General features: G+C 40.5%; 2 protein-coding genes and 2 long non-coding RNA genes across 4 annotated transcripts; 1 reads left to right on the top strand and 3 right to left on the bottom strand.

Annotated features, from left to right (window-relative positions):
- Positions 1-979: 979 nt before the first annotated feature.
- Positions 980-1,722, bottom strand: LOC116605989. Its single transcript, XR_007312277.1, has 2 exons — positions 1,588-1,722; positions 980-1,378 (listed from the first exon to the last, which is right to left on the bottom strand). It is a non-coding gene; the product is annotated as an uncharacterized LOC116605989 (long non-coding RNA).
- A 1-nt stretch (position 1,723) lies between these two features.
- Positions 1,724-16,718, bottom strand: LOC5504314 (EGF-like repeat and discoidin I-like domain-containing protein 3; the record flags this gene model as incomplete). Its single annotated transcript, XM_048730201.1, has 6 exons — positions 16,628-16,718; positions 15,112-15,288; positions 14,903-15,037; positions 14,452-14,705; positions 2,278-2,352; positions 1,724-1,858 (listed from the first exon to the last, which is right to left on the bottom strand). Coding segments are annotated over exons 1-6 (867 nt in total), but the record flags the coding sequence as incomplete, so codon positions are not given.
- On the bottom strand, positions 11,300-14,390 carry LOC116605167. The gene is made up of 3 exons (XR_007312275.1): positions 14,240-14,390; positions 12,442-12,475; positions 11,300-12,027 (listed from the first exon to the last, which is right to left on the bottom strand). It is a non-coding gene; the product is annotated as an uncharacterized LOC116605167 (long non-coding RNA).
- A 3,596-nt stretch (positions 16,719-20,314) lies between the features above and the next one.
- On the top strand, positions 20,315-26,033 carry LOC5504312 (protein-cysteine N-palmitoyltransferase HHAT). The gene is made up of 11 exons (XM_032372626.2): positions 20,315-20,738; positions 21,018-21,237; positions 21,690-21,754; positions 21,973-22,083; positions 22,180-22,374; positions 22,814-23,062; positions 23,573-23,895; positions 24,154-24,189; positions 24,279-24,480; positions 24,822-24,963; positions 25,066-26,033. The coding sequence occupies exons 2-7, from the start codon at positions 21,027-21,029 to the stop codon at positions 23,858-23,860; spliced, it is 1,119 nt and encodes a 372-aa protein (XP_032228517.2). The 5' UTR covers positions 20,315-20,738; positions 21,018-21,026; the 3' UTR covers positions 23,861-23,895; positions 24,154-24,189; positions 24,279-24,480; positions 24,822-24,963; positions 25,066-26,033.
- Positions 26,034-27,172: the final 1,139 nt, after the last annotated feature.

Below are 27,172 nucleotides of genomic sequence, written 5' to 3' on the forward strand. Positions count from 1 at the left end.
TAGTTGTAAACTATGCCAAGATTAAGTAAGAATCCTTGGCTTCCTTCGAAGAAGGTTAAGCGAGGAAGAAGGCCCAAAACAAAGAGTTGTCTCCGTTCGCGGTCTTTTTAATTTTTCCGCGCTCTTTTCTTCGGTACAAGCTCGTTTCGGTCTAGGCATCTTCCTTCACTTGCATGGCTACCGCTATGACATTTGAGCGCCTTGGGGTTTTCCCGCTGCGTGTCGAGCGTGCAATGTAATTGGTTGCCATACGCGGCTCTATGTGCTCTTTGTCTGTCATTGCTGTCACGCTGCCTCTAATGTTTACACAACTTCAATCCCCGATATCTCGCAATCAAATTTCACCCCAACTTACTCTAAATATGTGAATCAAAGGTACACTTCTAACCGCCCGATTCCTGAGCAACTTGGCAAGCGTCTTGTATAGATATTGTTCTGTCACACCGTGCCGCGGATAATCAATAGCTTTATTCGCTACGGATTTAATTAGCGCGTTGTAGCCAAAGAAGCTAAAATTATTCCACGCCTAACTTTAAGCCTTGATTATTAATCAACGAGGCTGTGTGACGTCAAATGTAGACACGGTTTGTCAGTTCAGTAGATGACGAAGGATATAAAGCAAATCCCGAGAGGTTACGCGCTTTTGGTGTGTATAAATAATTCGCATGTTTAAAAGTGGTCGATTTCGCACTTCGGACCAGACAAAAGCACTCAAAATTAAGCGAGTATAAAAAATGATCATTTTAGGAAGAAAGTACAATGATTAAGCTTTAAATTGATATATAGTTTGTTAGCATTTGCTTTAATCCAACGCGAGCGCGAGCAATTTTGCCGGGACGATCGGGGTAATTACCGCTTGGTTCTACGGTATCCTTAATTGATTTTTGAAGAGGTAAAAAGGGCTTTAAAGGAGACAGGAGACTAGCATAAACCACAAATGTTTTCAAGGAGATGTAAGTTGCTGTCATTATACCTTGGAGCACTTTGTACATCTTTATTTAGATCATCAAGAAAAATATGTAACATAGCATTTGTAACAAAATTACAGCATGAGTCATAGAATATAATTTTGTTAAAAAAATATATCTTATTTAGGCAATATGGTAAAAGCGATGAATTACAAAAACCCTATATTATATTAAAGTCTGTCCAGAACCCCTTGTGCTTGTTGTGAACGTTGTTTGGAGGTTATAAAATCTTGCATACCACGTTCATGTTACATAGGCTGAGTCATGGTGTGTGTGGCCAGTTTTGGCAGACTGGGTTATGTTGCTTGACCGCGAGTAGCAGGCCTTTTCAAGTTACACAGGTTATATACCTAAAACCTGTTATGCTTGGAGGAATCAGCTCGGCTTGGAAGCGGTTGGCACTTCCAATACTCAAAGCAGAAAGGAAGAAAAACATTAAGAAACGCAATTTATAAAAATGAGTGGGAAACGCGATGGATTTTTCCACATTTCAACAAATGTAACAAATCCCCCCTGGTAATTTACTCAAATAATTTCACAAAATTTTAACCCATTTTCCATAAATTTAAGGAATTTTTTATCATTTCCCAAGGAGGTATATTTGCCAAGCACACGATACCTTGTTATCAAGCACGTGATACCTTGCTGCCAATCACGTGATACCTTGCTATCAACCACGTGATACCTTGCTACCAGCACGTGATGCCTCGTTACCAACCACGTGATAGCTGTTACCAAGCACGCAAAACCTCGTTGCCATGACGAAGCTCTAGACGAAGCGCTACGTTGTTGTTCCATGTTCTAGGATGAATTCTCAGCCATCGTGTCTTGAGATTAGGCTTGAATTCATTACGCTTTACGGTGGTGCCATCGGTATTACCCATAAATACCTATTGATATGGAATGCATTAGACAGATTTTCCACGTTATGTCATTCTAGTAGAATACCAAGTGTGAGAAAGCACTTCCATCGGCTGATAATAACATCAAACAATTGATTCGTGAATACTTTATCTAAGAAGTACGTGCTGGCTTGTTTGCAGAGAAATTAAGCCCAGCTTATAGAACCGTGGACACTTTTGTTGTTGTTTCCTTTATTTTTTTTAATGTTAAATTGTTATTATTGATGGATAAACTGTGTGATTAAATCTCGGACTAACCATCTAAGAAAAACGTTTACACTTCGTTAAACAAATTCAACCGAAAATATCGCAACAGTTTTCCCAAACCAGTCGATGGAAATGGATACTGTCTCACAATTGGTACTTTGCTTGGATGACAAAATGGCGGCTGACAGAGATTAACGCACCTTATCGCGGTCGCCATTCTGGTGCACAAACCAAGTCTCCCCGTCAAGCGAAGTCGACACTCTGTATGTCTTCACCTGTACCGTTGCAGGACTGTCCTTGTGGTGAAAGTTTCTAACCAATCAGGTAGGACTACATTTGTCCAATCATAGACCTTGTTAGAATACCACACGTGTGACACTGGGATCGAGTGGCAGAACAGTCTTCCCTGGGATCGAGTTTGGTACGGCAGAACGGTCGTTTGTTGATAATATAACTGATTTCTGAGGAATTGATAAAGCAGAGAAACACTCAAAAAGCAGAGAAACACCCAAGAGAAAAGGATTCAGCAAAAGCCGTGTCATGTTCCCTTACTGGAGTCCGTCCTAAGACGGAGACAAGCCATTAAGAGGTGATTCTCGCTCCTCGAAAAATCGAGTCTTTCGTACCGTCCTTCGCTTGGGGAGATATCCACAATTAAGCAGGTCAAGTAGTTCATCGGAAATATATTTGAAGGCTACTACTGATAAACAAGTGAACGCAATGCGAGTAAAACATTCAATTGATAGTCAATCAGTTCCACTATCTAAGTTGGGCTAAGTTGTACAGTAAGATTGCAGCTATAAGCTTACAATTATCACACAGTCCCCTAAGTAACCTGATTTGATCTTTCTCTGTCTCATAAAAATCAATACGGTGAATTGGCATATCCTCAGATTTGCCTTTTCTAAGGGTCTGTTTACATTACGAATATCAACCCTAGCTGAAGCTTTAGTATGGCCAGGCGACTGAAAATGTTTTTCATATTGTAGCTAGCTTCAGCCTGCACTAAATTCGTTTTTGAACAGTTAAAACTATTCACAGCACCTCGGCATGTTCTTAGCAGTTCTTAAAATTTGGTGAAACGCTGGACGTTCATATAAAATAAGGTCCTCATAAAAAAAGTGTTCTTTATTTATGTGATTACATGGAGATATTCCATCCACTACTGGAGCTTGGGGTGAAAATCCTAGCACGGGTAAGCAGCCCAGGCTGGAAATCTCGCTCATATAATAGAAAAAGCAATTTTACAAGCATTTTAGGAATACCCGGTTGGACCCCCTGACTGTGCTGAAAACTCAGCCTGGGTTGAAATTTTTAATGAGATAAAAAGAAATCAACAGTCGTTAGAATGCTTCTCTATCAGGCGTGTCATCACCATTGACCACCAAAAAGTTGGTATTTGATTTTGAACAGTTGTCATGTTAGACTTTTTCCATAGCTATCTATGACTGCCAAATGCTGCAAATGCTGTTTGTGTGCCTGCCAATCCTTTGCACCATATCAAATCCTTGCTTAAACAATCCATTAAATTTCATATTTATACTAATAACTATTAGAAAATGATCACTGACACCTCAACCAATCAGCACTCACTATTTGAACCCCCTAAATCTCATAGTAATTAAAGTTTCAAGGGGCAATAGAGAATTAGAGAATGAGTGGGGAGAATTAGTCAATAGAGAATGAGGCAATAGAGAATTAGTGGGGAGTGTAGTTAGAAATAAGTGCTTACTACTTAGTGATTAGTATTCCCTAAGTTGCAACTTTGTTTTCATTGTTTTCCTGGATTATTGTTGAAATGCCAAATTAGCTATAGAGAACTTGCTATAGAGCGTATTGATGTTTTTATTGCTGGCTTAGCAACCTATCTACTGCTATGTTAACGGGGATTTGTTACTCTGAAGACATTATGCACTTGTATTTTATATTTCACTGATTTTTTATTTATGTAAATAAATTATAATTTTATAATTCTGATGTAAAAAAGTTGTAATTTTTAATCAAATTACAAGCAAAACTGTTGTCAGCAACAGACTGCCACCATCCCCAGACTGAAAAGACACCTCAGTGCATTGTTGGAAACTTCAAGGCATACTGCTTGATCAGCAGTAGCTGAACTTGACTAATAGTGTGGGACTTGAAATAGGGGGAAGGTTTCTGTTTTTGGTCTGTTTTTCCCAAAAATTTGCGCAAAAGTACATTAATGGGGTAATTAATAAGTTGTTATTTCTATGTAATCTAAGTAACAATGGCACTTAATCACCTTTAACAGTAAATAAATTAGCCTCAGCTTCAGAAACTGGGTCTTCATTTAGTGTAAAAGTTTTTTTTAACATGTTTTTTTTAACTTTGTCTTTGGCTACTTCTTATACGTTCATCTGACATTGCTATTCCTCATTTGCCCAGATAGTGTTTTTAAGATGAATTTCTAACATCTTCAACATGTTCTCTTGACTCAATTGTAATATGTAATACAAGGTTACAATGATTTTTCTTTGTCACAGGGGCTTCACCACCTTGATTATCTCATCCTGACCAAGTCATTGCACTGCAGTTGTCCACATATCACAGTTGGTTATTGCCCTTGACAAATACTGCAGAGGAATTCCCTTTTTATTTATTTCAGGCAGTGTCAAATTTTGTTATTCAATGTCAAAGGTGCCAAGGTTAACAAAATTGAACCAGAGATTTTGTCATCTTTAGCTCTAAGGCGGCACCAAGCAAATAGTTCAGTTTTGAATTCAACTGTGCCATTGGAATTAAGGACACATATAAAGACAGTGTGAGCCTAAGTTTCAGATTATTGGTTCACAAATAACATCGAGATCATGAAGAATTCACATGTTTTACATTGTTTTATTTCAAGCTCTAGGAGATTTTCACTTGTATGTTACACTTGACTTATACTACCTTTGTCCATCTATTCAGCAGGCATGATGGATTTCCAAATTTGATTACTGAAGCAACCTTTGTCACATCATAGCTTTTAATGTTCTGTTGTAGTTATGTAACTATTTATTTGCATAATCTTTCAATAAATCACATGTTTCTTTGATGACTCCATTGTCTCTGAATGGCAATGAAACATATTCCAAAAGCAGCTGTTCACTAACCAAATCAACATTCCCCTACTGTGATATGCTGCCCTTTAATCCCCCCCTCTATAATATGCCCCCCCCTCTCAATGATCTGCCCTTCCTTTCTGCCAACCCTCTTTAATAAGCCATCTTTTAAAAAGAACATAGCTCTCTAATAAGCTGCCCCTCTGATAAGCAATCCCTTTCTAGCAAGCCACGACTCTATTAACCCACCCCTTGGCAAAATTTCTAGTATTACATTATTTACATACCAGTGTGCACCTTCTGTTAGGCTGCATAGAGTGCATTATTTAATAAGCCACCCTCTCTATTAAGCCAACCTTATGAAACAAGCCAGTCCTCTCCAATAAGTCACCCTTTTAATAAGCCAGCCCTCTCTAATAAATCACCCATCTCCAATAAGCCAGCCCTCTCTAATAAATCACTCATCTCTAATAAGCCAGCCCTCTCTAAAAGCCACCCCTCTCTAATATGGCAGCCCTCTCTAATAAGCCACCCCTCTCTAATAAGCCATCCCTCTCTAATAAGCCACCCCTCTCTAATAAGCCACCCCTCTCTAATAAGCCACCCCTCTCTAATAAGCCACCCCTCTCTAATAAGCCACCCCTCTCTAATAAGCCACCCATCTCTAATAAGCCACCCCTCTCTAATAAGCCACCCATCTCTAATAAGCCACCCCCCTCTAATAAGCCATCCCTCTCTAATAAGCCAGCCCTCTCTGATAAGCCATCCCTTTCTAATAAGCCACCCCTCTCTGATGAGCCATCCCTCTCTAATAAGCCAAACCTGTCTCATAAGGGGGGGGGGGGGGGGTGGAGGGGTGAATAGGGGTCTCCCTAGCAGGATTCTTTCCTACGTGTGGCCAATATAAGTTTTGACACCTATGCGGCAGAGAAAGGGCGTGGTCCCTAAACTCTAAGGGATGACGCGTAGCACTTTAGTCTGTACCTTACAGCACTCGTCAATGATGATTACTTCTGCGAGACGGTCGAGTTTGTGCCCCAGCTCGGAAGGTCTCCACTCCTCTATCGGCTTCTCCGCTGGTATGCAGAGGTAGTGGTGGTAGGTTTGAGCCTTCACCGCGAGGCGCGGGTTGTTGCGATGGTCGTGGGCGAGGTCGTTCTCGGTGGTGAGCACCACAACGTTGCGGCCACGGAACATGCTCACCGCCCACTCGGTCTTCCCCGATCCTCCTTGGCCGGCTAGATACATCTTTGCAGAGGTTGCGGCCACTAGATCGCACGGCAGACTCGGCGCAGTGCTCGGCTCCCTAGCCAAGCTCCCCGACTTCTTCGGACCCCAAGCCGCTTCGGGTCGCCACTCGTACCCAGGCTTCTTGTGGCGCCACTCTCCATACCTCGGATTTCGCTCCACGAGCTTTACACCACTGGGCACCGCCTTTGCGTATATGGCATCTGTGCACACTCGGAGGACGTCTTCGCGAGGGATCCGCCTCAACATGCGTCGCAACGCTATGTTTGTGTACGCCAAGACGAAGGCCCTGATATGGTACCATTGCGAGCGCCGGACACCGTCGGCATGCTCGAAGTTAAGTAAGTGGTCGGTGCCCGCAAGGAGGTTTGTCAGATACGCGGCTTCTTCACGGTCGCGGACTACGATCGAGGACTCGTCGCCATGGCGAGCGCACTTGCCTACGAAACGGACAGCGAGATCTCGACCCTCAGGGTACTGCGAGTCTTCGCCGCCGGGGCGGCACGCGATGGAGTGAGGGAACTTGATGGAGTCCTTTTTTCCGACGCTATACAACACCTCCCTCGCCGTGGCCATGACGAGGTCACCCGAGTCTAACAGGTCCTTGAGCTCTGGCGTGGTGATCCAGCCCTCGTTTCGCTCCAAGTGCTGCCCCACCCTCCCGGAAGTGTAGGGGTGGCAGGCCTCAGAGAACTCCCACTCGGTCAGCTGAATGGCCCCGGTTAGTTGAAGAACCTCGCTCAATTGCCGTCCCACAACATCCGCGATACGATACACGTTCGTAGGGCAGCCGTATTTCCGTACCAGATCAATGGCGTCCGAGGCGCCGCCGAAGACACTGTCCTCATATCCTAGGTACGCCGCACGCATGTCGATGTGCGCATGAGGCTGCGCCCCTAAGTTTTCCTCGCTATTCCACACTTTGGACTCAACCTGCGCCGCTCGCCAGACGTCCCTGTATTTAAGAGGCGTTGGCTTGATGATCTCTCTTTGGGTCCACTTCTTGAAGCGATACCCTATTGCACCGCCCATCGAGTGCGTAGCTTCGGTGTACTCTTGGTAGGCTGGGTGGTCATCAGGGAGCCATTGGGATCGCCCTGTTTATAAAGCGAATGAGCACCTCTCGCACTTTTGCCTCTCGCGTTTTTGTGGCGGCACTGGTAGCGCGAAGCGCTGCCTTCTCCTGACATAACGAACGAAGCTCCCTCTCAGCCTCGAAGTCTAGGCCGTGGACGCTCGCGATCGCAGGTGGTTCAGTTGGAAGCTCCGCCCAGGCGTGGTTATTGTAGCAAGGGATGCGGATTTGTGTGTACCCCCTCTTGTACTTGGCTACTGTCGATAGACAGCGGATTAATGATTGCTAACCACTGCTAATCACTCATGTACGCGGAGTGTGTTTTGCGTAGACTTACTTCTGCTAAGTATCCATCTACGCGAAGTGGTCCCGACGTAGATTAATAACCAGCAATTATTAATGTACGCGAAACGCGTTTCGGTGTCACTGAAAGTCCCCAGCCTGGAATGGGGCTGGGGGGTCGGGGGGGCGCTGGGCCCCTCCCAGGCCTAAGACGGGGCTGGGAGGCCCGGGGGGGCGATTCGAGCCCCCCACTCGTTTCACTGAAAGTCCCCAGTCCCCCCCTACTATAATCACGTTTAAAGATTTCGGCAGCGTAATATGATGTGTGATCAGGAAAGACAAACTCGTTCCAAAATGACAATGGCGTGTGGAGTATGGCTATGTCTATTTTCATGTAACAAATATCAGCAAATGTAACAAATGTCAGCAAATGTAACAAATGTCAGCAAACGTAACAAATGTCAGCAAGTTCTGAGATCCTCACTAGTGCAATATTTCACTATGAAATACCTGTTCAAGCAGAGCACAAGGCTTGGAAGATCTTTAAAAGGTCATATCTTATGTTATAGATAAGACGAGGGAAGTTACAAAATGCTTACTAAGAAAAAGCATCTGCGGCGTGTCATCTATGTCGGCTATTTTTATTTTCGACTTTATTGCACTAAGCCTGAACAGTTTGAAAACGATGATGGAAAGGATGATGAAGCTATTAATTGACAAATCTGCACCAATACATTTTGAAATTTTGGAAGAACTTATACGCTGGAAATCGCTTCTTTTTCGCCGCATCATCCGATTAGTCGGGACGTATCGCCCTTTTTCTAGCTAATTTAACAATTGTGCAATTCACGGTCATTTTGTTGTCAAATACCAGGATTAGTAATCTTAGTATAATTTTTAATAGATCCGCTACAGTCTTTTTTTTTTTTTTGCTGATGTCCGCCAATCCAAAAAACAAACACACCCTCCCCCCTTGACCCGCTTAATTTCATTTCGAACATTTGCATCTAATTGTATATTTATGAGTTTGGGATTTGCTGATTTAAAAAAAAAAACATTGTTTACAAAAGAAATAATGTGTTTATAATGTGACTGTGACTCGTTTTATTTAAAATCTTGGGAACGTAATGGTCTTTTTCTCATTTATATGACATTTCGTTTGGCTGCCCAAGTTTTGCCCAAGTATTCTGATTATTCCTTAAAAAATCAATCCAATTGTATCTACTTTTACACGTGTAAAATTGGATATCAACTCCAAACATATCACTTGGGAAATATAGTGATTTATATAGTGGCTTATTAGAGAGGGGTGACTTATAAGAGAGGGGTGGCTTATTAGAGAGGGCTGGCTCATTAGAGAGGGTTGACCTATTAGTGAGGGGTGGCTTTTAGAGGGGCTGGCTTATTAGAGAGGGGTGACTTATTAGAGAGGGGTGACTTATTGGAGAGGGGTGGCTTTTAGAGAGGGGTGGCTTTTAGAGAGGGGTGACTTTTATTAGAGAGGGGTGACTCTAGAGAAGGGTGGCTTATTAGAGAGGGGTGGCTTATTAGAGAAGGGTGGCTTATTAGTGAGGAGTGGCTTATTAGAGAGGGGTGGCTTATTAGAGAAGGGTGGCTTATTAGTGAGGAGTGGCTTATTAGAGAGGGTGGCTTATTAGAGAAGGGTGGCTTATTAGAGAGGGGTGGCTTATTAGAGAAGGGTGGCTTATTCGAGATGGGTGACTTCTTAGAGAGGTATGGCTTATCAGAAAGGGCTGGCTTATTAGAGAGGGCTAGTTTATTAGAGAGGGCTGGCTTATTAGAGAGGGATGGCTTATTTGAGAGGGCTAGTTTATCAGAGAGGGTTGGCTTAGAAGAGAGGGCTGGTGTCGCAATAGTGCCTCTGATTGAATGAATCATTTTTCTCCACGTGAAATTCAGATTTTATTATTAGAAATAAATAAACAAATTAAACAAAATAAATAAAAATCACCCGCCCGGTGCTTTCGAGGTAGAAATCGCGACCAGAAATGAAATATTTTTTGGCCTAATCGTTCCCTATTTCATGTGCACTGTTTTAAGAGGGATTTTTTCTCCTGGGGACCTCAACTCCTGCATTTTTTGCGAGCATAATAAACGAACCGCGAGAATGTTTATGGGGTATGCACCCCAGAAATCTAGTTAAAGTATTTGGAAGCCCTCCGACTCAACCGGCATGTCCGCTCATATACAAATATACAAGTACCACTGCGAGCTGGGACGAAATATCCAAGAGCAAATGGTCATCTAAACGGGTAAACGAATCCAAGCTCAAAGTTATGGCTACATGCCTGTAACCACGTATGTTCTTCCTGTATGTTAGTACAAAAAGAAAATCCTATGGACGGAAAATTATGATCCGTCGCAGAACAATAGAAATTTTCTTGCATACTTGATTAACAAAATGTGAATATGTTAGACAGAATTGAGAATTTTGAACTTGAAATCCTGCATCACTATCGGCTTTCTAAACAAAATATTCATACATTATGTTATTTTACCGTAGAACCTAATCGTTTTACAGTTTTTCTTAAGCAACACACATCAAACAAATAGACAAAGACACTAAACAGTAGTCAGAGAGATAAAGGGAGGGAGAGAGGAGAGAGAGGGGGGAGGCGGGGGGGGCAACAAATGCGCAAAAATAATAGTTGTTAATCGGTAAAGTAAACCGCGAAAAGCATACACAGGTGGAAAACAAGGCATTTTGAAAATATATGTATAAGCGTTGAAATTGAAAAAAAAAAACGCACACAGGACCATTTCCATTTATTACGTTAGACAATGATATAATGACCGAGACTATATTTAAAAATGAAAATAATCTGCACAAAGGTGTATCTAAATTATTGAACCTTTTCTGAATTATGATTTAGATTTAGCTTTGTTCACTTCATTACTAGTTTTGCTGTTTTATGAGTTTTTATTGTGGCTCAGAACAGTTCACAGTTTTATTTTGCCAGTATTTTTTTATAGAGTTACAATTCATAAAATTAAGTAGGCAAGGAAGTCCAGAGAAGCCAAAGGCTTATAAAATAGGACTCCCTTCTAACATATCCATAAATACATAGAAGTGGACCTTTTGCTCTCGTGGGCGGTGCTGCCCCTCTCTGGGTACGGGCCTTGTTGAATTGTGTATTGAAACATTTGCCCTATAATGAAAGAGAATCTCTGATTTAGGCATATTATTTCCTATGACTACGCCTATTTTACTATTTCTAAGGCGTTGTAGGGAGTAAATACAGTGAAATAAATCCGGCTTGAGATGATTTTGCACAACTACTTGGTAGAGACAGAGACTATGGTAATATATACAGTAATGAAATCTGGAATCCGGCCTTCAACTGCACAAATACATGGATCTGAGAGCTGGACTCGCAAAATCAAAGATGGCGGCCATGACACAGCTTATCAGAAGGTATCGACTATAGCGCAAATATTCTTGGGTATTTTGCACAAACACAAGACGACGAAAAAAAAATGCATTTTATGACTGGGCTACCACAGGTTTTCTAGTAAAAACACTGACAAGACAACTAAAGGTTATAAACTGAATTTATAAAGAACTAAACAAGGAACAGAACAAATGACATTTCAACTCAAAGTACAACTGTATTTATTTACTACACAAATCTGCGCTAGTTAAACTTTGCCACAAGACTCTATTCATATTTAAAGCATATCTCCGGCACTGCTGTCATACGACCCTCTGTCATTTACCTCCATAAGACCCGATCGGACATACAGTTTACTACGTATGGTTGTGGAGTCTTAAAATAAAACATAAAAAGAGACAACGCAAGGTTACTGGTCCCCTCCCTATCCATTTTCTACATTTTTAATAACAGAAAATGGTAGGGATATTAACCTGGTTCACCAGGGGGTATCATCAGGAACCACCTGATTCATTGTTGCCGGCTTAAGCGAGTCACAGTTTGGCCGATCAACTTCAGACAGACCAGAAAGCTGGGGGATTTCATTTGTACTATATGCACTTGCACCCTATTTGTACTGATTCGATCTCAAGCTGTGTCGAGGTCACAATCAAATGATGTGTTACATCTGCAATCTCAATACTCGCCATCACAGTTGAAAGGTGGATGATTAGCTTCTTAAACAACGTTTTTTCACTGTACGATACAGATCCGATAAAAGTTCACATTCTGGCACAGTTGGCACTTGGATCAGGCGATGGTGCTCACTTGCATGTTGTCATTGTTTGAATCTTGCTATGGCACATAATTGGTTGCTGCCACCATAAAGACCTGGGAGAGGTTATACATTAGTTATGAAAGACACTGAAGAAACCCAAAGAGCTAAAAACATCCTAGTGAAACTTGGGTGATGATGTGAATGACAAAAAAATTACATATGTTGAGACTTTTTTAATTGTCAGTCAAAGTAGTTTGATGTTTGCTGGACACAACAAAAGTGTGAATTACAGTAGGTTTTTCTTCCAATCCCTGTTGTACTTTGCTCAATGTTTTGAAGCTCACATTTCATGAATTTGCGTGAAAAAAGAGATTCTTTTTATTTGGGATAACAAAATTCTTGAAAACCGGTGACAACAAATGTTTTAGTACAATCTTTGACATGGCGACCAAAAGTAAGCCCCGGTATTACCTTTACATATACATCAGTGGTTAACAACATGTTTGCATGTTTGGTTGGACTTTTACCTTGTATGTCTCCTGGTTCTTCTGCCATTTCAGCCTGTCAAACAGAAAATGTTTAGTTTTTTTTAAACAACTTTTGCTTGTGGTGTAATACCGTCATAGTACCTCAATGTGGGTTGTGCAGACCAACATACAGTTGAACTCACAAAAAGGGACTAACTGGGACCTATTAATTTAGTCCCATATACACATGAAGTCACATTTTAGTGTATTTTGAGCTTGTGTGAGAAAATTAAAAACTGGGTCACTTTTTCAAGTTTCAAAACTATGTTGATGTCCTACTTCTCCAAAAACCCATTAGAACCCTTTCTATAATCTTATCCATTGCTTGAAAACATCTACCAAGTTGTCTAGGAGTCATATGGGTTAAGTTCAAATGTTTGCTTTTTGTTTGGCACATGGGGCTTTATACACACACATACTTTCGAAATAAAGTGCAAACCAAGTCACAGTGACATTTAGCCTACACAGCTATATGCATATACAGTATTGGAACCAGAGTGTGACACATGACTCACATCTGTGACTAAATATAAGCTTTTTCCAGCATAATATTGAAAAATGTATGCGATATTATTTCTGTATGTTTATGATTGCAATAAGTGACAAATCTTTTTTCAATTACTTTATGTTGTATGACGACTTCAAACACAAGTTACTGTATATACATGTTCTGAAACTGTTTACCACCTTTTACAAATCGTTTTTTGCATCTTACAAACTCTTTAACATTATTATATTTTGCTTTCATGCTTGATTTGGAATTTCCAAAATTCCAACATTCACCAGATCCTGTTTTTGTTATTAGGTGGTAAACCTTTAGAAAGCTAGTAAAGTTCCAAGGAAGCATATAAAAAAATAGCGTGGCAGGGAAAACTGTTGGTAATGGATAAAGATGATTACAACAGACCCTTATGTTTAAAGGCTTTTGTTTAAGTAATTTTGCACATGAACCATCCATAACTCATAAAGCGTGTGCATAAATATTATGCACACAAAGCAATACATAATAAGGCTTTTGTTCAGAAATAGGGTCAGCGAAGAAATATTTTAGTCCAATAAAAGTGAATACAAATACAGAACTCTATTTCAACGCTTTATAAGCTTATAGATAATACAAAAATGATTATTTGAGATCGTTAAACACAAGTATGGCTCAACATCATTCAAATCCCGCTCCACTAGAACTAGGAATGCGTTTAAAAATTAAAAAAATCACTAACACTTAGATTCTATACAATGCTAATATAGGGCGCTTCCTATATTTTTTCTCGCATTTCCTTATTATTCGTTCACTATGAGTTCCGGACACCACAAACGGCTACCGACACGTGGATTACAAGGGCAAAATAACACAAATCGGAATCCACTTTAATAGGGAAAAGCTGTAAGGATAACCAAATATCATTACCCCTTAAGAGAACATAAAGTCTCACTTGATAAGACTGGTATGCTTGCAGATAATATATTAACAAAGGGATGTATTTTAACAGAGAAACAAAAGCAATACTTTCAAAGATGTCGGATTCCTTGGAACGGCGTAAAAACCTTACCTAATTTTAAAAACAGGGCCTGATTGAACTTAACAAATCGTCTTAAGTAACATAATTAAACATGCATTATTCCATGACTTTGTTGGGCTAATAACTTAAGGTTGGATGGAGTTTGCTTTTTTCATTAGTTGAACTAATACTTAAGTATTACAATAGTCTTCGCTGTTTTGCTTAGAGATTTTCAAGAGGAACATATTCAGCAGAACTTCATCTACCCAAAAATTATTATAATTAATGGAGATCCTTACCTTGAATAAAGGGTAAATGCTGAAAAAGCGATTCACCAAGTTAACAATTCCAACACGACCCTATGAACGATCTCCCCTTTGCACGATCTCCACAAGGTACAAGACTCGATCACAAGACACTTTGATTGGATGTACGGCATGGGAGATACAAGAGACAATCTGATTGGTTAGACACTTCTGCAACGAGGACCATTCTGCAACGCTACATTCACCCACTCGTCATGATAACCGTGACCCAGGCCCTGCGTCGCCACGCTAGTCATGGTCTTCACTGACCCGAGGTCTATCTGTAGCCAGGGGTCTGGGTCGAATCTCTTGGCGTTCCAGCCCGCTGGCCAGAACTCTAGGTTAATGCGGGCTCGGTGCGCTCCGTCGGAATTGAAGTTGTTATTCCAAGCAGAAGACGCGATCATTTGAGCATCTTCTATTATACCTTCCTCTATTCCTAATGGATCTTCACATTTATCTAAAAATATCAAGAGCAAATAACCTTTTGGGAAACTTGGGAAACAAACAAAAAATAAAACTCGTATGCACAGAAAAAAATATGGCGTGACAAGATATGTGGTGTCACGCCGTTACATATTGTCACCTTGTCAGCCGTGACGCCTCTACATACGTAACCTTTTTGTCATTGTGGCGTGATTGTATTACGTGACGCACCTTTACATATTGTTCCCTTGTCCGTCGTCACGGTGTACATGTGGACTGGGCACGAACATGTGTGACCTCCGGGCCGAAGAAGACATAGCCCCATACAGCCGCCATTGTTTACTTCACACGGATACTTGGCGGACGCTGAAACAAGAAATAATATCAAATTTGTGAAAATAAAATAAAGAGTTCAACAGTTTTTCATAATAGTGGGTTACCTTTTTTAGGACATGGTTGGACCGCTTTCACGTCGAAGATCTTCCCACTTTGTCCGACGTACGTCTTGAGAGGCACTCCGGGATCCTTGTAGTCCATTCCAATCCATTGTACCTTGTTGTTCATCCAGTCGGTCCAGAAGAGCGTGCTGTTGAAACTCGCAATGTCGTATGGGTAGGCTATAGGGTAAATTACCTAAACGCACACAATTGGTCAGTTGGTCGGTGATTGACATGATGCTAATCAACATTTTAGTCGTCTGTGTTTTGACGCACTTCAATACTGAAGTGCAGGAATGACGACGGTTAGGACAGCGGATGGAACGCGCTGGACGCTTAATCCCTCTTAGCTAAACATAGCGGCTAACATAGCGTTACTGTCGTGGTTAACATAACGCCATAGCTAACATGACGTATAGTTGGCGTGTCCCATTGGAGTTCACAAGGTAAACTTGGAGTTTTCACGCCGTAGTTTGGTGGACATAAGCTAAAATTTCCGAGCTACTATTGATTTCTTGTTCCAATCAATCCATCGTCTCCGTTGCGGTCGTCCTTTCTCAAGGTCACTAATATCGACACCGATAGATTAAAAAAATTTGTAATGCCTAGTGCACACTAACAACATAATGACATGGGAGCATTGTGACATAAGAACATAAAATATGGGTCTAATGTGAACGCTGTCGACATAAGCATATAATGAAATGAAAACTGGTGTGCTGTTTTAAAAATGGAGGGTGAAGGGAAGGCTTTTGTCGGTGTTTGTGTCGGCGTTTTGTTTTTGATATCGAGGAAACGTCGTCTGCGTCTAGCAGCCGGAACAGAAAAAACGAAAAGTCAACCGTTCAAAGTGGGTAAGAGAAATATTTGCGCAAACGGAGCGTGAAAAGTATGGTCAATACCATACTTTGTTGAAACAACTCCGCGATGGAGACCGTTTTTCTTGAATATTATTGTCTTTCAAGTTTCTGGAAACTGGGGAAGCCTGTGCTTCAAAATTGCCGTGATAAAAGGAATGGAAACTGGTGCAAATGGTTTATGTTTGACATGCGCGTAGTCGGTGGACTTGGTGGAAAACTGGCGGCGCTGTAATAATTATACAAAGAAATCATCATTTATCCCCTGGATCAGGATCAATAGCTGCTTGGGAAACACAAAAGGCTTGAGAAAAATATTATTGTTATTTATTGAAGTGCTAGAGACTCTTTTTGGGTGTGATTTGTAAAAAAAAATATACTAGAAGTATCTTCAAGATAGTGAAGTGCTCGGAGATTGGATTGTGAGATCAGGGGCTCTAGGATGATTTTACTCCAAAGTAATGTGTAATGCCTTGTTAGTGCTTAATAAACTACGCATTTTTTTCCTCTACTGGTTGTGTTTGAATTGTTTTGGCTCCTCCAGCGAGCTGTCCCTATGCGTTTGTTACGACAAACGAGTCGACCACCAGCGGTACGTTTTTTTCCCTCCCCGCTTCCCAATTATTTTATTATATAGCGTATTGTTGAAAAGGGTAAAATACATTCCTTGCTACAGCTTTTGCAATCCATGCCTTCTTCAATTTGGAAATTCAGAGCCAGTCTTTCTAGCATTAAAGCTGGATCAATCGCCATTACAACGGGTACATTACTTCTGTAAGAGTATTAAATGTTTGTTCTACGAATACATGAATTTATTGTTTTAGCCAGACAATAAAATTGCTTGAAAATACTACCATTTCTATTTTCAAAAACAACAAAATGATTTTTGTAGTTGTTTGCAAGATCATTCAATTTCGATGAATTGAGAGCAGCTCTTTTCAGTAGCACTTTCATTCTTTTTCTCAACTTTTTTTTCTTAAAGATTGCATTAGTTTCATTCTGCATTAGTTTCAGTTCTGTCAAAAGTTTTCTGACAGAACTCCTGTAGTGACTTTGCATGCAAGTATTTATTTGAGCATATTGAACATAACAATTAGGCAGACAAATACATGAGTCTGAGGTCACAGCAGCTTTCAAAGTTGTGATTTCACTGGTGTCAATAATTGGCAATTTGTAATGAGGCTCACTGGCCCTTTGTAACAAATCTCCACCCATCTTGGGCTCAATATTATATTCCCGCCATGTTAGGCATTGGGCCAGCTGATTTTCAGATTTGTATAGCATTGAATGGCATTTAAATAGCATTGAACAGCATTTGTATAGCATTGTATTATTTTGTAGGCTTTTTCTTTACCCAAAGCCATACAGCCATCAGGCATATGGGTTTGGACTAATAATAGGCATTGGGTTGATTCAAGAGACCACGACGTATAAGAACGAATCCCCCGTATTAGGGTATGTTCCAATGATGACGTCCGTAAAAACTATTTTTAGAACAAGTAGTTATTTCTAGATACGTCTCTGATTGGTTAGCGCTCACGTTTCCTAGCAACATGAGTATTACGCGCGATCACATCTTGAGCAATGTGATCCGGCAAAGGATGTTTCGGAAATCTTTTTGACCGAAAATACCTTCCTTTTTTTACGAACGCTGTAAAAATGATCTTCCATAGAGTACGCTGGAGCCAATCAACCGTTTCTGGGACATTGAAATGCATAAAGTGCGTGAGTTTAGGCTCTGTGATCAACTTTCCCAGTAAAAGTTTTCACTGCTGATTCGCAAATTATAACACAACAATCAATCATAAATCTGTGTTTACAAAACACAATTCTCTTCCAATTTCCTTTTAATGGAAAAGATACATCCAGAACTTAATACCATTATATTCACACCGATATTACAAATAAAAGATTTCAAGTCTTTATAATAAAGTAGATCTTATTCTTGTGACAAGGGTTTCTTGAGTGACATGATTTCTGAACATGTGCGTGAAAAATTGAAATTCATCTAAAAATGTTATAAATCAAAGAAAAATAAAGGCCTTCTTGTATTAAAATACATAACATAGACTCTGAGAATGCCTAGGTATTCTATCTCACCGAATTGCAGAGAAAAAGTCTGCACGATGCATCTTGAATGAACTCCAAATTCACCGTCTCCCCGACGTCTTCCCGTTCAATTATTTATATAACATTTAGATAACTGAACATTAGATAACTTAACAGATAACTTAACAGATAACAGGACACCACCCCATGGGTAGCATTGTGATCATGAGCCTTGAAGAGAAGCTAAAAGGATAATAACAGGTAGCGAACGAAGTAAAGAAGTGCAGAGGGAAAAAATTTGGTGTAAAATTGTACCAGCTCGTGGTGCCCATAACCAAATGGATGCTATGATTGACAAGCTCGCGCAATCTAAAAATAGCTTTCTTTGACGTTATCATAGGCCACGGGGATTCGTTCTCTTATTTCATGGTCTCTTGGTTGATTTGTATACCCGCCTTGATAGGCGTTGGGTTAGTTTGACAATCACTCACTCGGGCAAATAAAAACTTCAGATTGGAGTAGACTTGACCACAGGCAGCCACAAATTTCTGGGAATATTTCGCAACGCCAAACGTCTCGTGTTTTTGTTGACAGCATCGCCAGTCCCCATCGATGGATATCCTACTAAATTCGCTCTGTAACTCTAGAAAACTGCAGTGAAAATGATCCCACACCAGTGAAAAATCGCTTTGAAAGCCGCGGGAACTTATACGAAGGTAATTTAGACAATTTATAGCTTGAACTTGCCAAAAAAACCTCGTCAAGAATGAGAAGACCACGTGACCCGGAGTCCGAACAACCAAAAGCGATTTTTTGAGCATCGACTCTACTAAACTGGTGCGCATGCGCCGTAATGTAACACAGGGAACCCACACAAAAAAGACGATCGACTACAAAATTAGACTTGCTCTCCGCTCGCTGCGCTCGCTCCGAGCAAAAATACTACTCGTTAAATATTCACGAAATGCTGAGTGCTTTCAATTCATTTCCTAAGTAAATCATTTGGACAACTGAGTTTCTATGTATTTCTTTGTCGATGTTTGTTTGTCTGTTTTCTTATATTTACACTTCAAAGTTTCACTGCAGTATACCATTTGTGAAACATAAACGGAGGTTTACCAAACATCTACTTATATCATTATTATTTTATACCATTATTATGGTACACAATTTTAGACTGGGATTGTGAATCAATGACAACAGAAATATGATTTCCACTCTTTACAACAAAGAATTTTTATTTCTCTGAATTTTATGTTCCAAGCATGAGAAAATTTTGATTTTATGTATTAATCATAGTAGTCTGTCCATGCTCCCTGAACCTTTGCCATGGAAGGGGGATGAAATGTTACTCCATAAAAAAGTATGTAAAAGATTATGGTTTAGCAATGGACGACTCAGTTCATCCAGGTAAAAATGTTTAATACAGGCTTGTTTCATGGGTCAACTGTCAGGTTGATCTACTCCTCAGTAGAAAACACTGGAATATATAAGCTTTTATATGATTTTCATACTTCTCTGGGTTTCATAATTTCAGTATAAGTATATAGCATTTGGTAGCTAGAGATAATGGTTTTGGAATGTAATCCACACAGGTATCTGCGGATGTCCCAAGAAAAATTTGAGCACCTCCATTCCATTGTCGGGCCACAAAACTTAGAAAGGCCATTTCTTCCAAAGAGCGACTTGTTGTAACGAGGTACCTGGCCACTGGAGGCTCGCAACAGTCACAGTCGTTTAACTTCCGTATTGGAAAATCAACGGTGTCAATGATAGTCCGGGAGACCTGTGCTGCCATTTGGGAGGCCCTCCACGAGTCCTACCTGAAGACCCCATCCACGCAGGAAGAGTTGAAGTCTATTGCAAATGAATTTGAAGATATATGGCACTTTCCTCACAGTATAGGGGCTGGGGATGGTAAGCATGTGGTAATCGAGTGTCCTTCTAACTCAGGGTCTGAGTTTTATAATTACAAAGGCACCTATAGCATCATGTTGTTGGCCTATGGAGATGCCAAACCGCCGCCGCCCCCGCCACCGCCGCCGCCGCCGATGCTGTTCGGGTTTCCCTTGCAGTCAAAGGTCGAAATACTGCCAAGCTCGAGGTTCAACCCTCGGATTCTCCCTCTGCTTTTTCCTCAGATATTTCTTTAGCTTTTCTCCGGGTTTTTCGTAAAGAATCCCCTAACTCGTCGCCAATATATATACACCATTTCAAAAAAGGTTGTTAGTGCAAATTGCGAATGGCAACTAGTAAATGGCCCGAACGGTGCTTCTGGGTACTAATCATTCGTAAAAGGTGTTAAATAAAGTCTAGCAATGTCAGAGACATGCATTGATGATCTTTAATGGATAATTGTTTGATTTATCCATATTCTTCAGCATTTAGTAGAAATTTAATGAGACCCATGGTTCCTTTCGGTCCTAGAACTGCCATTTGCCAATCGCCATTTTTGCCGTTTCGCACTGACAACGTTTTTTGAAATAGGTATATATAATGTCTCGACCATCTGCTTTATCACGAACGAACATCCTATAATATACTCCTTACACAGGTAGCCCGGTCATAACACAGGTAGCCCGGACAATACAGTCACTGCTTGAGATGGCTAGACGGCTGGCTAGACAATGGAACGCCATGTTTGAACTGGATTTAGTTGTGTTTTTCTGAAGCTATCAGGACTTCCCCCACATTTAGGCGACTTTCTGGATTCCTAAGGAGAAGGTACTTTATCAGCTAGCCGTTTCTTTGAGTAACAATTGTATGATATCATCATGCAGTGGGTATCGCTTTGCTAGTGAATTTTTACTAGGAAAAGGATGGCCAATATAATCCTAATGTTGACAGAAATTTAGCCCCTTCCACTCATCAAAAAGCCAGAAATACATTAAGGCTAAGAATGTTTAGGGTTAGGGTGTTTTTCCTTGATCATATGTTTTATGTGATCATATGTTCCGCTTACAATAAGATTAACTTATGCGTTATGTTAACCTTGTTGAACAGCTGTTGAGGATGGCCCCTAAAACCACTGTGAAACAGAGAAAATCAACCGCCTGCACCAAAAAATCAGCCCCAGTTGGGGAATTAAATGACTCCAAACACAGCACAATGAAGAATGTCATCCCACATGGGGCATTACCACTACCTGAGATCACACTTTACTGCACAGTGTGGATGTCAATAATGGTCTACTTCGTGTATGTTGTCATTGAAGCTTCAAACGGTAGGGGCATCCATTCCTTCCCATACCCTCAAACCTCCTTCCTCTACCCACAATCCCCTTTCTCCTTACCCCTTCACCAACCCTCAACCCCCTTCTCTAACCTCAACCCCAATTTCCTTGGCCTCAACCCTCTACCCTCAAACCCCTTCCCCCACACTCCCCTCCTGTCAACCCCCTTCCTCTCATCTGAACCTCCCTCCCTTCCCCAGGGGCGCATACAGGGAGGAGGGTGGATATCCACACCCCACTTCACCCCACCCTTTTGAGTAAAAAAAAATGAAAAGTCACATCTATACCTTGGGGTACATTAAGGTCAGTCTGTAATTTCTTCAGAATTTTACAAAAATCCTGTGAAAGGAAGGAGAGGTCAGATTATTCAAGATATGATCACATGTCTAATAAGGATTGTACTGGTCTGCTATTCAAATCCACTTTTGTTTTCTTTGTGATAGAGTATAAAGATCATCTCTGGCCTGGTGATTTCTCCAAGGGATGGAAGTTCATTGGGCGTGACAAGGTATAATTTTATTTTAATAAAATTAAAAGCAGGCATAAAAATGTGTATGACTGTATAAAAAGTTTATTGAGTGTGACAAGATATATAACTATGAGCAGTTTATTGGGTATGCCTGGGTGTACAGTAAATAACTGAATTGAAATCCTATTTAAGAGTCTCCAGGAAAGATTAAAGAAAACATTGATACTTGTGATGCTGGAACATAACCTTGCTTGCAGGATATTTGTGATGCTGAATGGGAATTCTGGTCTAATCTCAAGTTGGAGATGATTCTCGCTTATTGTCTGCATTCCACCGGTGGCTTGGTTATTTCTCATTACCTTCCCATGGTGAGAAACATTTAATTTTCTATATCATTTCATTTTCAGCAAATATTATTGCTCACCTGCTTTAACTGGATTCTTCTCTTATTTATATCTTTCCAGGCACGCAGATGGTATTATCCAGCCTTTACTGTTGCCTTTTTGGTACTGCTAGTTGGTATCAAGTCTGTTCTCTACGTGGTTGCAGTCTGTACTGTATTCTACCTCACTTCTAGGACACAGTCTGTTGCTTTGGTCTGGACCACAGTTATTGGAATTTTGGCAACGCTGCAGTTTGAAACTGCCAGAAACTTCCAGGTAATACAAGGAACCGTTTTTAACCTCTATTTGATTCTTGGGTTAAAGGTCCTTTGTCAGCCACACCTAACATTCCATACATAATATATGTCAAGTGTTCATGGTTTTACTGGTCGTGCTGTAGGCATTAGACTACTATTCTGGAGGAAGCCCATATCCCTCCCCTTCCTAAACAGATTATTGGCAACTAGTTGTTAAAAGAATATCAATCAACCACCCATTTTTTTTTTTGTTTACTTCGAAAAAACAACAGTCTATATGAAGAAAACTACTAAATAGTTTGAAGTCCAATACTTGATAAATGATGTTTGATTGAATGTATCTTAACTACTCACTTAAATCAGTAGGGGCATTTTTCAAGCACATGGCTAGAGTTTTTGATCATATTGGTTGTCATGTAAGATGCAACAAATGACTGTCCCTGTTTTGATTGCCTTAGTTTCAGTTTCTGTCAAGCAATCCTGGCAAGAATGAGATTGTTCTGTTTGTGACGCTGATGTCTCTTCTGAGATGTGTTAGCTTCTGCCTTGAGTGTTGCTGGCACCGGCAAGATGGTGCTGGTGTTACAAGTGATAAAACTGATAAGCCATTACCATCTTTCACCCTACTTGACCTGTTACTCTATAATTTCTACCTTCCACTTTTTGCAAATGGACCTCTCATGACCTACAAGGATTTCTATACTCAAGTAAGTTAAGGCTGGTTCTCATCAGGATGTAAGCCCTGGCCCAACACCAATAATTATACAATTTTCTCTGAAACGCAAGGGCAATACCATGCAAGCAAGCATACCACGTTTTAAATATATGTATTATGTGATATAACTAGAAAAGTAAAAGCAAGCTTTGGAAAACTTAGGTGGTATGTGCCAGGTATGAGGAAAAAAGAAATAAATCAATGCCATGGTTTTGTGTTCAATAGCCTGAAAACAAATTGTTTTTTTTTCTGTTAATTTCATATAATGGGGGTGGAAGAAATAGCTTGTGCAAAGTTTTCTATGCCTAAAATGGTTTTCTAGAATTTTGTTTTGTTGCATAAAAGATCTTTTTGGCCATGCCATCTGTAATTTCATTTCATTTGTTTTGTTTTTTTTTTCTTTGGCATTTTCCTTGCAAGATTTTGAATGCATTTTCTCCCTTCCCCATCTCAAAGATCTAAATGGTTAACTCCAATAAATGAATTCATTTTCTTTCACCAGTTTCACCAGCCAGTGCAGCTGCTAACAAAACCAGAGCTCCTTACTATCCTATGGGACGCTATACGCACTCTCTGGTGGTATATATTCCTAGAGCTGTACCTTCACTATATGTACTCTGCCGCTCTTGTGAGAAAAGACCCTGTGTTTAAGGGCCTGTCGGTATGGACTATCACAGGGATCATGTACTCTCAACTCAACATCTTCCTCGTGAAGTATGTGGTCTTGTACCGTCTCTCTGGCCTGTTTGCGAGGTTTGACCATCTAGACCCTCCTGGAGCTCCACGCTGAGTTTCCACCTTGTACTTATTTGGAGACATGTGGAGGTAGGCCACACCTTATTCTATGCACACTCTCATTGGTTGATTAGCAGGCCGTACATCCCTCATGGCTACCTCCGAAACGATCCTCTCTCAAAACCCTGTAGTTAATTATCCATCTATTCCTCTAATGCCTGATTATACAGTACCATACATTATGGCATGGCTTTAGAGACATATAGGAGCAAATCAATTACCCAAATACTCTCTTATTGACTTTCTTATTCTCTTCAACTTGTAATCTTGTGTCTGTTTTGTTTTCAGATATTTTGATAGGGGGTTAAACGTCTGGTTGAAACGGTACACATACACATTGTTTCATATTTACTTGTTTTTATTAACTTTTATATTAATTTGTTCATTTTAACAAGGCTTTTATTTTACTTTAGATATATCTATATCCCTATGGGAGGGTCCCAAAAGGGGATTCCCCGCCAGATAACAGGATCGTTTCTAGCATTCACGTTCGTGTGGGCGTGGCACGGGGGTCAGGTGGACATCTTGTGGTGGGTCATCCCTAATTGGCTTGGTGTAGTCATAGAGGGACTGGCAGGAGTTGTGTCCGACCTACCGGAAGTGAAAGCAAGAGAGGTGAGAGTTGGTGGAAGTTGAATTCCTAAAAGTGGGGAAGGGCCAAGATCACGTATGATACAATGACTGACTTTGCTGTTTTTCGTCAAATTAGAACAGTGTCAAAATCGCTCTTTTGACCACAGCCCTTGTAAGGTAGTGATGAAGCAATTGCTAGCCTCACTGGTTGGCCTGTGAAGCTCATGTTAATCAGTATGTCTATTTACATTCTTATTGGGGTTTCCTTTACAAACTGCCAAGGTGGCCACGCTAGCGTGTGTCGAACTGTCACTGTGTTATGTCCCCTCAGCGTGTGTTGGGCTTTCACTGTGTAATGTATGTGTCTTGTTTCTGCTCCTCAGCTAAGTTTGTCGGAAAGCAATCGGCGCCGTGTTCGTGCATTGTTCGGGTCTGTTACGTTGTGCTGTCTCTTCCTTAGTAACCTCGTGTTTCTACAAGGTTATGAGCCTGTTTGGTACTACATTACTAGAGTCTACTGGCAAGGTGGGTACCCTGTGTGATGATTTATTACTTGGGCCTTCTAGGTAGGTGGGTTGCCTGTGTGTTTAGTTTCTAATGGTCCGCCACTCTTTGTATTCGTTTCAGGATTCCCTGTGTGTCCGCTTGTTTCGCTGTGCGTGATTTATTGCTATGTACAAACTAACATGGAACTAAACAGATACAAGCGTGGAAAGTGGTGATCTGGCTTACTGTTGTACATGTTCAAGAAATGTGTAGTTCCAGAAAATATCCATACCCTCCCCCCCCCCTCCCTCCCACGGAGGGGATTGGAAATTCCGGAGAGGTGGGGGTTTAAGACGCCCAGGAATTTTCAGAGGGGAGGAGGGGTAAAATGCCCCTTTTCCTTAAAAGTTACTGTATTTATTTATTTTTTTCCAGCGTGTTGAAAATTCCAGGGTAGGGGGTCATACCTCCGACCTCTCAATGGGGGGATGGGGAATATGGATATTTTCTGGAACTACACAATAAGATTGATACATACAAGCGAGATTATCCTTTCGCGCATTCTCGAACCATTACCGAGAGGGGACTGAGTTGGTTAGTGTTTCAAGATTGTGGCTAAAAATAAGCAACATCGCGTGTGTTTGAAAATCTGTAAAATAATCAGAATTGAAGAAAATCGATTTTTTTCCCGGCAAAGTGAGCATCAGCTAATATACATTTTGCCCAAACGGTGTTCCCTTTCATTGGGAAAGCACTTTAAGGATTTTTCCAGTTTCTCATGTCTAATATCGTTACTCTAGATAGTTGTTTTATTTAATGTGTTGTAGGTGCTATTTCGGTTTTTTACGTATTTTGTATCGTAGATAAATTAAAGTATCGTTTGACTGTATGGTGGCTTTTGAAAATAAGAGCATGTCAATAGCCCTGGTTTCATGTTTGCAATGTGATCTCAACATTTTAAGGATGGAAGTAACGTTACTGTTCATGTACTAAACTTATCCACAGATAAAAGCGTTGCCTTCTTTCTAGAGTTTGTAGAGAAGGGAAACAGTGACAAACAAGATTGTAAATGTATATTCTACAAGAATGAAAAGGAAATTGAAAACTAATGGAAGGAGATTGAAAACTAAAAAAGAAGATGATTCGAAGATGACGCTTAACGTAAATGGTTCAAGGGTGTGTGCACTTCTAGTAAGTTTTATCAGGAGAACACTCCTGGTTTTATAACTAAAAGGGAATTTTTTTTTCCGTTTTGTGGTCCCTCTAATATAAAGAAGTGTCTTCTCGAGCCCTATCGAAAAAAAAAATAACAATATTTCGCTCCATGACAGGTAATCCGGAATCCATGGAAAAAAAAGGATGGCAATCCGGAATCCATGCCACTGGAATCCGGAATCCACACACTAGGATCCGGAATCCAGAACGGTATTTTATTGGAGAACCTATCATATCATGGGGTGATATATTTATCACTGTTTTTCAACGTATAAACAGGGCTGCCTGTGGCTGAACGGTTACCAAGCTATCCGGTACCTGACATGCGCATAAGCCTTCTGCTCTAGAACGACGAGGCGACGGTAAAATTCAGAGCGACTAAACTCATAAACCAGCCTAGATAGTTTTCTTTTGGCGGATCTGAGCGGCATCAGAGGTTAGTATGGTAGTACACCGTCAAACTAATGTTTATTTTGAAGTCAGTATATTTATTCAAACAGATTTTTTTTGCAAACAAAACTCATATAAACGCTTTCAGATATTCTTTAATCGCCCTCGCCGATAGATTTCTCTGTAACAATTCAGCAAAGTCTGGTTTGACTGCTCTAACGAAGGTGATAGAAGAATTGCAAATTAATGTTGATCTATAAGGAAAAGGTACATTTTTAGAGATTATGATTACTAAGGAAACACATTGAATAAAATAAGTGTGTTCCGTGAGAAATAAACTGCACTTATTTGCATTTAACTTGTTTCATTGTGCAATGTCCAAATAAGGAAATGAGCGAGCTGGAAAAATGAAGTTTAATTAAACAAGATTAATTGATTTTTGAAAAGGTAAAAATGACCTTAAAAGCGACAGGAGAGTAGCATAAACCACAAATGTTTTCAAGGAGATGTAAGTTGCTGTCATTATACCTTGGAGCAATTTGTACATCTTTATTTAGGTTATCAAGAAAAATATGTAACATAGCATTTGTAACAAAATTACAGCATGAGTCTTCTATAGATATCGAGGTGTGAAGTCTCATTG

Source organism: Nematostella vectensis, chromosome 7, assembly GCF_932526225.1.
Source record: "Nematostella vectensis chromosome 7, jaNemVect1.1, whole genome shotgun sequence".
Classification (NCBI taxonomy): domain Eukaryota; kingdom Metazoa; phylum Cnidaria; class Anthozoa; order Actiniaria; family Edwardsiidae; genus Nematostella; species Nematostella vectensis.

Coding starts and splice junctions, on each gene's coding strand:
- LOC5504312 (XM_032372626.2), top strand. CDS start 21,027: ATGGCCCCTAAAACCACTGTGAAACAGAGAAAATCAACCGCCTGCACC. Junction 22,084..22,179: donor TTTCTCATTACCTTCCCATG/GTGAGAAACATT, acceptor ATATCTTTCCAG/GCACGCAGATGGTATTATCC. Junction 22,375..22,813: donor AAACTGCCAGAAACTTCCAG/GTAATACAAGGA, acceptor TGATTGCCTTAG/TTTCAGTTTCTGTCAAGCAA.